Here is a 12,305-nt window from a genome sequence, read left to right on the forward strand (position 1 = left end):
CCCTCTCTCCACCCAAACCCCACCCAGTTATGCGGTCAGACCTCTGGGGAGGGGAGGCAGTGAAATCATGTATTTCGGCATAAAGCTGTCTGTACGAGCAGCTGGAAGCCACTTAGCCAGAGGAGTTACATATATGGAGGCAGCCAGCAAATGTGGCTCCATGTCGTGCCAGACCTGCCGGGCTGGTGGATGAAGGCATCTTTAGTATGACATTAGCCTCTTGGGGGGGGCATTACACACATTCCCATTGAGTCACACCAAATTAGGAGATGCTGTCAAAAATGTGGACGACAGAATGTGTAGATGAAATGAAGTTGAGGAAGAAAGGAAGTTTTTGAATTGAATTTGTGAGGACACAGTCGCTTTGCCATTAGACAAAGTTTATACTATAAAGATCAATTTACAGGAATCAATTAGAGAATAAGATACTATGCCCAAAGTCTGAGTGATATTAAATATTTATGATGCATTCTATATTATTTTGTTGGCAAGACCAACCAACCATGCAAAATGATCCTTGTGTCATTACTCACAGTAGAACAAATTGGTAAGTAGAGTTAGGTATTGAAAGAGATTTTCCTACAAGCTCTTGATTAATTTTAATTTTTGAATTCAGATTAATTTAGGTATATTTTGTTATTATCGTTCAACTACCCTAGGCATGCTGTGTGTTTGTTTTTGCATGCAAGCCAGAAAGACTACTCGTTTCCCGCCATTTTGCCTGTATAATATTTTAAATATTTAAAACAATATTCAAATCAGACTACTCTGGTCCTACTGTGTGTTAGTTTTTGCATGCAGGCCAGAAGGACAACTCATTCCCCGCCATTTTGTCAGTCAAGTCACCTTTATTTATATGGCACTTTCTACAATACAGATTGTTTCAATGCAGCTTTACAGTGATAAACCATAAAATAATGATTCAATAATGCAAACAGAATTCAATGTTGCTGTAAAGCAGCTCTAAACAATAGTGTTGATTCAGTTCAGTTCAATAACTGTAAAGTTCATCAATTATGGATTATGGAATGAGATCAATTTATCTATAAAGCGGCTCTGGAGAAAACATTAATGTCATTATCCCAACCCAGGCTCATTAGAAAAACGTACCTGTGTCATTTTGTGAAACGCAAAATACGTTGCATTGTGCACATTTTATGACAGTTTCAAAGTGAAATGTCCAATGAGTGGCGCTAAAAGCATATTTAGGTTTTTTTGTTTGTTTGTTTTTTTGTTTTTGGAAAAGATGAACGTGAATATGGCAACATTTTATTACGTTGGAGTTGTACGTATCACCGCATTTCTGACTTGAAATGTCCGGTGAGTGGTGCTAAAAGCTTAATGCTCCATCACGTTTAATAACTTACACCTATACTAAACCCTAAACCTAACCGAAAGGGTTAAAAGCAAATGTGACATGAAAACACAATCATAACCATGGCATTTTAGCTTGTTTTTGAACTCTTGTCTTTGAGCTCTTTTACCGTGACTCGTCGTCTTTCACGGGATTCGTACTTGTGCTCTTCACATCACATGTACAATTCTGTACCAGCTGTACCAAGCGATGCAAACTTCAAAACATATGCGTTTACAAATCATGCACTATGGTAAAACGTGTTTTGAGGTCATAACATAATTGTGCAAGGAGCCACGTGAAAACAAGTCTTTATTAATCCATAATCTGCCCCGTAATCATAATTGTGTGTGAAAATGATTAAAAGTGCTTGTAGTTTTACTGCCTCTAGTGTTCATTTCTGTTAGAAACTGCAGTGATATGTACGTATTGGTTACGTATTTTGCGTTTTGCAAAAATGTTGACAAAAGGTACGTTTTTCCAATGAGCCTGTGTTGCATTATCCAGCTCTGTTCAGTTCTCATCCAATAGTGTCAGTGCCGTTAAATCAATAATATTGCTGAATATTAAGTGTCCCCAACTAAGCAAGTCAAAAAGCAACAGTGGCAAGGAACCCAAACACCATTTGTGACAATCCTTGGGAGAAACAGGCTCAGCCGGAAAGCCAGTTCTCCTCTGAACGAACATGGTGTGGTTTAATTCCCGACACAATCACAAGTCAGAATGTGGGTTGATTTCATCCAGTTCCTTCTGCTTGAAGATCAGGATACATTATGCCAGCATTTGGTGGGAGGGCAGTTGAAGCAGCTGGCCATTTTGTCTGTATAATATATTTAAAAAAAATAATAATAATATATATTATTAAAGGTGCCCTAGATTCAAAATTTGAATTTACCTCGGCATAGTTGAATAACAAGAGTTCAGTACATGGAAATGACATACAGTGAGTCTCAAACTCCATTGCTTTCTCTTTCTTATATAAATCTCATTTGTTTAAAAGACCTCCGAAGAACAGGCGGATCTCAACATAACACCGACTGTTACGTAACAGTCAGGGTGTACGCCCCCAATATTTGCATATGCCAGCCCATGTTCCCAACATTATGAAAGGCATTAGACAAGCGCAGCCAGTAACGTCTGGATCTGTGCACAGGTGAATCAACAGACTAGGTAAGCAAGAACAACAGCAAAAATGGCAGATGGAGCAATAATAACTGACATGATTCATGATAACATGATATTTTTAGTGATATTTGTAAATTGTCTTTCTAAATGTTTCGTTAGCATGTTGCTAATGTACTGTTAAATGAGGTTAAAGTTACCATCGTTTCTTACTGAATTCACGGAGACAAGAGCCGTCACTATTTTTCATTTTTAAACACTTGCAGTCTGTATAATTCATAAACACAACTTCATTCTTTATAAATCTCTCCAACAGTGTAGCATTAGCCGTTAGCCACGAAGCACAGCCTCAAACTCATAGAGAATCAAATATAAACATCAAAATAAATACTTTACTCACATAATTCGAAGCATGCATGCCGCATGCATGACGAACATCTTGTAAAGATCCATTTGAGGGTTATATTAGCTGTGTGAACTTTGTAAATGTGCTGTAATATAATCGAGAGCTCGTTTGGCAGGGAGCACGCGAATTAAAGGGGCGGTGCGCTGAAAAAATCAGTGCATAGTTAATGATGCCCCAAAATAGGCAGTTAAAAAAATGAATTAAAAAAAATCTATGGGGTATTTTGAGCTGAAACTTCACAGACACATTCAGGGGACACCTTAGACTTATATTACATCTTGTGAAAAAGCATTCTTGGGCACCTTTAATACATATTATATATAATAAGTTAATATTATTTTTAAAAGATTCATATTTTTTGACGATGTTAGTCTCTGTTCTTTTACTTGCTAACAGCACATGCCTGTGATGGATATAATAGTTTTACTAGTTGACAAAATCCTTTTTAATTGGCAGACTCATGTTTTCATCTGAATGGTTGTTTTAATTCAGGGCAGATGGATTACGTGACTAGCAGCAGTGTGAAAGCTGTGTGGAAGTGAGTCATTTGAATGATGATAATGCATTGGTCTGTACTCCAACTCCAGATTGCATACTGAACATCCCTATAGTAATGTCACCATTATGTATGATATGTGACTCAGCTTTCTGAAAGCTAGAATTTTTAAATCTCATCTGTTAGGTACCAAAACCATCTGCCCCCCCATTCCTCCTCCCTTCCTCGTCTCTTAGCCATGCTGAAAAAGGGTTTCTAAAAAAAAAACGATGGTGTCGTGGAGTTTTAACTGTCCCCGCAGCACTTTGATAATCTGTGTGAGTCACGCAAACTCGGAGAGAGAGAGTGAGTCATTCTCACGGAGTGATGAGGCAGTTGCTTGCGGCTCAAATTAAATCAATTGAAGTCAGGAACACTTGTTCTTTCCTCCATTGGCCTATCTCTCTTAGTCCATTACGGTTTAACTGAATAATTATATTTTACTTGTTTTAAAGAGCCCATGATATCAAAATTGGGTTTTGTGGCTTTCAGTCCACGCTAATATTAGCTTGAGGCCATCTGCAGTGACCCCAAAAGCATTTAAAGGAATAGTTCACTATTAAATTATCTATTTAATGGGTGTTCACACTGACACCAATTTGCAGCAGCTATCTTCAGAACAGCTTATAATTATATAAGTAATAAATGCTTGATATTAAAATTCCATATTATTATGTATAAATATGAAAAATGTGAATTTTCAATGCTACAAGTCAATTTATACATCACAACATTATATGTACAGTATGAAAAATGAATATTCACTTTGACATCTGCCAAAGGTTACATTTAGATTACATCTAATATTTTAAAGATAAATTCGAAGTCAATGTTAGATGACTCTCTGGTGGCTGATAACAGATATTGTGCATTTCTATACATTATTCTGAGTGAATTCTGTATTATCAGAGCCAGGGGGGTGTATAAATGTGTATTGTGTTGTCACAATGATTCAGAAAGTAACTAAGGTTACAAATGATGTAATATGAAACCACACGCATTACCCTCCCTCTCTTCATACACACTTTTCTCTGAGCTTCTAGCTCATGCAGCGTGGGCAGTATTGTTGTCGTTCCCTCTATTTTGTGCACATACCTACCAAACAGAATATTAAAAAGACCAGAACCCCTTCTGTTCAGGGCATCTGTGCTCTGTGTGTGTGCGTGCATAACTGCATGGGTGTAAATGTGCACGAATTGCCTGTGTCACGTTTCGTACAGTCTGTTCCTGCAAGTGACAAGCTTTCTTGATGTCAGAGGGATGCCTCAGCCTCAGGGAAATCTGAATGTATTCTACTATGCATTTGGGTCCTAATGTGTTTTGGTGGCCTGTGAAATTCTCACATATATAAATATAAGCAGACAGTCCATATAGAAACTGTTTTTTATTTTTATTTTGCTAATAATCCTGTGAGCATTCATTACATTAAAGATCTTGAATAAAATCATGAAGTAAACACTGGAAAACATTGAGGTCAGTGTAGGCAGGGGGACATTACAATGTGCCATAGCAGATGGGAAATGGACACAGAGGATTTCTGCTCCCAGCATGCAACTGTCTTCTGGAGCACTGCCAGCTTATGTCCTCCTGCCCGTAGAGGAGCACTCAAGGGTGAGGTACATTTCAGATTAGCTGACAAAGATAGATGTTGGCAAAGGGGTTTTAGTGCAAGAAAGAAAGACTTAAATATTAAGAAATATTTAATGTTGGCATCCCTGTTGAAAAAACAGCATATGCTGGTTAGGTATGTTTTGAAGCATGGCAGCTGGTTTGTGCTGGTCCTTAGTTGGTCATGAACTAGTTAAAGCACTTGACCAGCTTAAACCACCTCATGACCAGATGCCATGATTCAAAACCTACCTAACCAGCATATGCTGTTTTTTTTTTAACAGGGATGACAATTGGTAATATTCAATTTATGCTTCACATACTTAATATAATATGTCAAATGCTCTGGTTTTTACATCTTTATGTCTGTCCTTTGGACAAAATATATATGGGTCCAAAACAAAGATCCATTGAATGGCAACAGAGCTGGTGGTCTGGTAGTGTTTGACAGGAAGTCAACACTTTACTTGGTGTCATCAAAAGCTCATTTGAAGCGAGATCACAGTTTCCTGCTGTGTTGCAAACCTGAGGATTTGACCATGCTGAGTCATGTCTCACACCTGTGAGTTAGCAGCTACATCTGGTGAACTACTGTATCTTCTACAGGAAAAACTAAATCTTTGTGCTCTCCAGGGTAAATTATTCCTGAATATGAGAGAGTTGAAGATTAACTGAATTCGTATGGACATGTGGAAGGACAAATATCATACAAATAATGCTAAGTAAGATGCAGAAGTTTGTTATGCTAAGCTAATGTAGCAGTAGTAGAATGAACTTTATTTTTTAAATGTATTTAACATGAAAAGTGTTCAGTTTTCTTTCTCACAAGACTCGAGACATGCATATTACATGCATATTATGAACCATTTTAAGGTCTGCTAATTACTTTATTACATATATCATACGATTAATTATGTATGTAAATTATAAACATTTGTGTGTGGGGGGGGAATAGAGTGGATTGCACAGTATTTATACATGTAAAACTTACTTATTATATATTGTCCTTTTTATTGCATATGTACTGATTAATTTGATTAAAAAAAACAGTAATATTGTAAAAAATCATTACCGTAATGGTTTTCTATTTGAATATATTTAGTCCTGTGATGTTAAAACTAAATTTTCAGCATCATTACTCCAGTCTTCAGTGTCACATGATCCTTCAGAAATCATTCTAATATGCTGATCTGCTGCTCAAGAAACATTTCTTATGTTGGAAACCATTGTGCTGCTATTTTGGTGGAAACTGGTACTGGTATAGGGAACATGTATTTGCTATTAACTACAACTTTTCCCTCAATAAACTCATAATTTACCGATTATTAATAGTAAGTAAGCTACTTGTTAAGTTTAGGTATTGGGTGGGATTCAGAATGTAGAATAAGTTCATGCAGAATAAGGCATCAATATGTGCTTAATATGTACTAATAAACAGCCAATATTTTAGTAATATGCATGCTAATAAGCAATTAGTTAAAAGATCCTAAAATAAAGTGTTACCCTGGTACTTTTTCATGATTCTTTGAATAACAGAAAGTTCAAAAGAACAGCATTTATTTGAAATGGAAATCTTTTGTAACATTATAAATGTATTTACTTTTTACTTATTTACTTTTACAATTCAATGCATCCTTGCTGAATAAAAGTATTAATATCTTTAAAAAAAAAAATGTAAATAAAAACTTACTGACCCCAAACTTTTGAATGGTAGTGTACTTATCCCTGTTTTTTCTCTCTCTCTCACTTGTGTTTCAGTATACGCCTCCGTAAGTCTATATTTACTTCCCCAGAGACCGGCCACTCTCCTGCTGTATGACGATGTTGTGCAGTTACTATTGGGTTCTCCAGGTGAGTTCTCTTTTTTTTTCTTTTTTTTTTTTGCTTTAAAGGGTTAGTTTAACGTAAAAATGAAAATTCTCTCATTGTTTGCTCACCTTTATGTCAGTCCAAACCTGTATGAATTACTTTATTCTGTGAAACATACAAGAAGATATTCTGAGAAATATCCCAGTGTTTTGTTTTGTTTTTTTAATTCATACATACAATGGAAGCTCCACAATGGGCTCCAAATGTTGTTTGGTTCTCAACATTTTGCACAATATCTTCTTTTGTGTTTAGCAGAAGAAAGAATTACATACAGGTTTGGAATGAAATGAGAGTAAGTAAATAGTGACTTTAATTTATGGGTAAACTATCTCTCTAATCATAGCGTTTTAAAACCCGCAACTCGAGTAAATTCACCAGTTTTTCTATTTATATTACTATGAAAAGGGAATTACTAGGGAGAGACCTTTGAACTCAAACCTGTGATGCCCACACGAGCACAGGTTTGGCTGATGCTTTAGTGATATGGGGTTACTGATACTCTATGGTGGCTCAGCCAGGCTGTGTTCCACATGGTTAGCTTGGAATCTGAGATCCAAAAGCAGCACCATTGATTCACACACATGCTGCAGTGTTTACATGTGCAGATGTGTGGAACTGCTGAGTTGGTCGTTTAATAAACAGACTAACATTATAGTCTCGAATCTCAAGAGCTGCCAATAAGCAGATCCAATTTAACTGAGACTGGACACAGTGTCTACGAGCTATTTCACCACGTTGCACGCTCAATAAACGTCCAATAAGATTTACAGACATGATCAAATGACACATTTGCTTTGGCAGGTGGTTGTTTCCTCTGGCAACGCAAGGAAGATTTACAGAAACTGCTGCCTGTGTTTGTGTGTTTTGCAGTGTAGTCAGGTGTTTAATGAGTAGTGTTATGGTTCAAATTATGCTTATGGGAAAGTGACTTTTAGTTGAATGATTTCTGGGTGGGAAGTGATTTTACCCAATGGACTCTCAAGTATGATGTAATGTGTTTCATGCAAACTTGAATATCAGAGGCCTGCATATCCTCGCTCTTTTTTTCTGTGTATATGTGTGTGTAGGCATCCTGACACAGCTCTTTCTGCCTGATCCTTATCAACTTAATGAGCTCGATCTCTCTGTGCATAAAGGGACTGTGTAGCTGTGTGTGTGGGTCCCTGATGTGCTCAGTGATTATAGTTACATGCAGTCAAATGTTGCAGTGTCCTCCCATTCCCACTTCTGCTGACAAGCCAACAGCTTGCTCTCATTCCCTCTTCTCATTCAGTAAGAGATGCTCTCGCTCTAGAATACCATCAGTGTCTGCAAGCTGTTTCAGAGATAAATGGGCAACTTGTTGGGCCCAGCACAGAAAAAGACCTCACAGTCTGATTTAGACATTTTAATAAGAGTGTAAAGTCCATGAGTTACTGTACCAAAGTATAATTTTTGTTCCTGACTTGCACGTTCACACCAAGAGCGGTGTATATAAGGATTACTATAATAATAACTATAATAGCGTCCATACCAGTGCACGATAGCAACCTGTTATTTTTATAAGTGCGCACTGCAGTTTTGTTGTCTGCTGCTTTAAATGCTTTAGCTCTTTAAACTCAGGTGTATTATGATTGGATTCTTTTAAATGTTTGTATCATTCATCAGCTGGGAAAAAATTGTTTTGAAAGCAATTCCAATGATATCCTCATCCATGCCATTATTGTTGTAGTTGTGGATTGAACTCTGCTACTTTTTTAAAATTTGGATTAATTTTAAAACGAAATCTTTATTTGTTAACTTTATATTTATCGGTGTGAACAGGCCTAATGTTGAAACTGAGTTAATGAAAATTTTCTGTGAAAATTTGCAGCAGGCCACAGATGCTTTATTTATTTATTTATTTTTCAAGATCTTTCCATCTAATTAAAAAAGCTTAAAGGGATAGTTCACCCAAAAATGAAAATTATGCCATGATTTACTCAGCCTCGAGTCATCCTAGGTGTATACGACTATCTTCTTTCAGACGAACACATTTGGAGATGTATCCAAGGTTTATAATGGTTGTCAATGGGGGGCCGTGTTTTGAAGTAAAAAATAATGCATCCATCCATGAAAAGAAGTAATCCATATGACTCCAGAAGGTTAATAAAGGCTTTCTGAAGCAAAGTGATGCGTTTTTGTAAGAAAAATATCCATATTTAAAACTTTATAAATTCAGATAACTAGCTTCTGGCGGACGACCGTACGCAGAATGTGCAAGTCAATTTGCGTTGGAAGAGTATCCTTTGACCTGACGCACAACGTAATGACGAACACAGAGGTGCAGAGGAGAGAGCAAAACAAATCACCGGTCATGGATTAGAAGTCTGAAATGATCATTTTTAAAGATAAATTTTGGAGAATTTTGATATAAGAGAAAAGGAGCTTGAGTTTGTTCCACAGCCCTATTTGTTTGAATCGTGAGAGGCGTCTAAACTTATGATACTCCTACATCCTGCGTCATACATCGCTTCAGCGGATTACTCATTTGGCGCAAGTCAACTTGCGCATTCTGCGTACGGTCATCCGCCGGAAGCTAGTTATTTGAATTTATAAAGTTTTAAATATGGATATTTTTCTTACAAAAACACATCCCTTCGCTTCACAAGGCCTTTATTAACCCACTGGAGTCGTATGGATTACTTTCTTTATGGATGAATGCATTATTTTTTACTTCAAAACACGGCCCCTCATTCACAACATTATAAACCTTGGAGGACTAAGGATATTTTTAAATATATCTCTGATTGTGTTCTTCTGAAAGAAGATAGTCATGTACATCTAGGATAGCTTGAGGGTAAGTAAATCATGGGATAATTTTAATTTTTGGGTGAACTATCTCTTTAAACTTGTTTTATTTTAGCAGCCAATGAAATATACAGTATATAAAATGTAATTGGCCACAACTTTGTCCTTGGAAAGAGATATCACCGTCAGCCATCATTTCACAGTTGTTGTCCTACAGCTGAAGATTTATAAACTTGACTGGAATTTCAACACAGTCAGCAATCAGTCTATAAACAACTTAATTCAAATGTCAAACAACTGTAAAAGCGTTATTTTTAGTATTATTTGTGTACTATTATAGTACATACTCCCTTAGAGGATAAAATGATGCTTACTGAGGGAAGTAGAGGGAGATCAGAACTCACACTGGCATGTTTTTTTTCCATGTCTCAAAACCCATTACCATGGCAACTTTGGCAGTGCCAGTAGAATGTGCTTTTTGAAAAAGGAGGGGTTATTAGTGTTGCATATCTGTCTGTGTTGTGTGGGAGGAATGTGTCATGTAAAACCTGATCTGAGATCTGCTAGTCTATCAGTTAGTTTCTGCTGCTGACCACTAAATTACTGTTGTAAAGAGCTTGTTAGTGCCCTCTGAATTGAGAGAACTGAATCATGCACAATACAATGCTTTTATTGTTTTGCTCAAATATGCACCTTCAGTGTATTTGTGTGCACAGTCGGGTTATGTTTTCTGCAAGCATTTTTTATGAAATTGAGTCAAGCGAATGTTCTGACTGTAACAGCATAAACTCTGAGTCGCAATGTGGGTGGATTTTTGTGTTCACAGCATGCCAGCCTGAAAAGAAGTCACTCAATTGATTTGGGCTTCAGGGTTTGTTTAGAAACATGCAAATATAAATGGTGAAAGTGAATGTTTGGAAGTCATTGTTGTGTTTAATTGTTGTGTTTGTATATCTGGATATCTTTAGGTGCATTTCACAACAGGAATTAATTACATTCACACCTCCATGCACCCCCATTTTATTCTATTTAGTCCTTTCCAGATTATTACACAATCACCTAAAATAAATTGTTGATACAGTTGTGATTATTTGCAATAACCACAAACATTTTGCTCTTTAAAATCCTATCACATATTGTTAATCATAATTAACCATTAACAAATGATTCGTAATTTCATGATTAGCCCTATATTTAGTAAAATCTACTTTACTAGTATGCATAAAGCAGTCATTTAGTTAGTATCTCCTTCATTTTCTCTGGCCAAGAGGGGCATTATGTCTTTCTCTCCCAACAGAGCTCAAGCACATCTGTAACTGAGAACATGTGCAATGAAGAGAGAGATGAGAAATGACTCCCTTGACTAGAGAGAGGGGCAGGGTGAAAGAGCAGGGAAGTGTGTTTTCCTGAGAATAAACTGAGAATCAAGCAGGAGTGTGAGTTGAATGTAAATCTCCCGAGACTTGCTTGCATGAACAGCTTCCAGGCACAGGGCCTGTTGAGATACAGATAGCAATTGAGTCATTCGACTGCTACCATATGGGGTGTGTGGTATGACCAAAATCAAATATTATGGTATGAGTATTTTTAATACCATTTAATTTTGATCGCAGTAATTATATATATATCACAAAATATATTTGCTGACAGTTCAACGAAAAATGTTTATATTTTAAAGGTGCCCTAGAATTAAAAATTGAATTTATCTTGGCATAATTAAATAACAAGAGTTCAGTACATGGAAATGACATACAGTGAGTCTCAAACTCCATTGTTTCCTCTATAAATCTCATTTGTTTAAAAGACCTCTGAAGAACAGGCGAATCTCAACATAACACCGACTGTTACGTAACAGTCGGGGTGTACGCCCCAATATTTGCATGGCAGATGGAGCAATAATAACTGACATGATCCATGATGATATGATATTTTTAGTGATATTTGTAAATTGTCTTTCTAAATGTTTCGTTAGCATGTTGCTAATGTACTGTTAAATGTGGTTAAAGTTACCATCGTTTCTTACTTTATTCACAGAGACAAGAGCCGTCGTTATTTTCATTATTAAACACTTGCAGTCTGTATAATGCATAAACACAACTTCATTCTTTATAAATCTCTCCAACAGTGTAGCATTAGCCGTTAGCCACTGAGCATAGCCTCAAATTCATTCAGAATCAAATGTAAACATCCAAATAAATACAATACTCACATAATCCAATGTATGCATGCAGTATGCATGATGAACACTTTGTAAAGATCCATTTTGAGGGTTATATTAGCTGTGTGAACTTTGTTTATGCTGTTAAAGGCAAGCACAAGCTCCGTGGGCGGGGGAGCGCGAGATTTAAAGGGGCCGCGCGCTGAATCGGCACATATTTAATGATGCCCCAAAATAGGCAGTTAAAAAATTAATTTAAAAAAATCTATGGGGTATTTTGAGCTGAAACTTCACAGACACATTCAGGGGACACCTTAGACTTATATTACATCTTGTAAAAAAAACGTTCGATGGCACCTTTAACAACTTGTGTGAAAATGCCTTAATTTTTAGAAAATTAATTAAATACCTCATAAATGAAATGTATATAAAGTTATTATGGATGTCCCGAGCTGATCGCAAGGATCGGATTAAGATTCCTAGG

The 12,305-nt window shown here is 36.6% G+C and overlaps 1 protein-coding gene across 2 annotated transcripts in view; it reads left to right on the forward strand.

Annotated features, from left to right (window-relative positions):
* fam171a2a (family with sequence similarity 171 member A2a) overlaps positions 1–12,305 on the forward strand; it is a 42,441-nt gene that overhangs the window by 17,146 nt on the left and 12,990 nt on the right. For both annotated transcript variants that reach the window (XM_048210521.1, XM_048210511.1), the window contains exon 3: positions 6,784–6,876. In XM_048210521.1, the coding sequence (XP_048066478.1) occupies positions 6,784–6,876 (93 nt within the window). The remainder of the gene's footprint in view (positions 1–6,783; positions 6,877–12,305) is intronic.

Source organism: Megalobrama amblycephala, linkage group LG1 (assembly GCF_018812025.1).
Source record: "Megalobrama amblycephala isolate DHTTF-2021 linkage group LG1, ASM1881202v1, whole genome shotgun sequence".
Lineage (NCBI taxonomy): Eukaryota > Metazoa > Chordata > Actinopteri > Cypriniformes > Xenocyprididae > Megalobrama > Megalobrama amblycephala.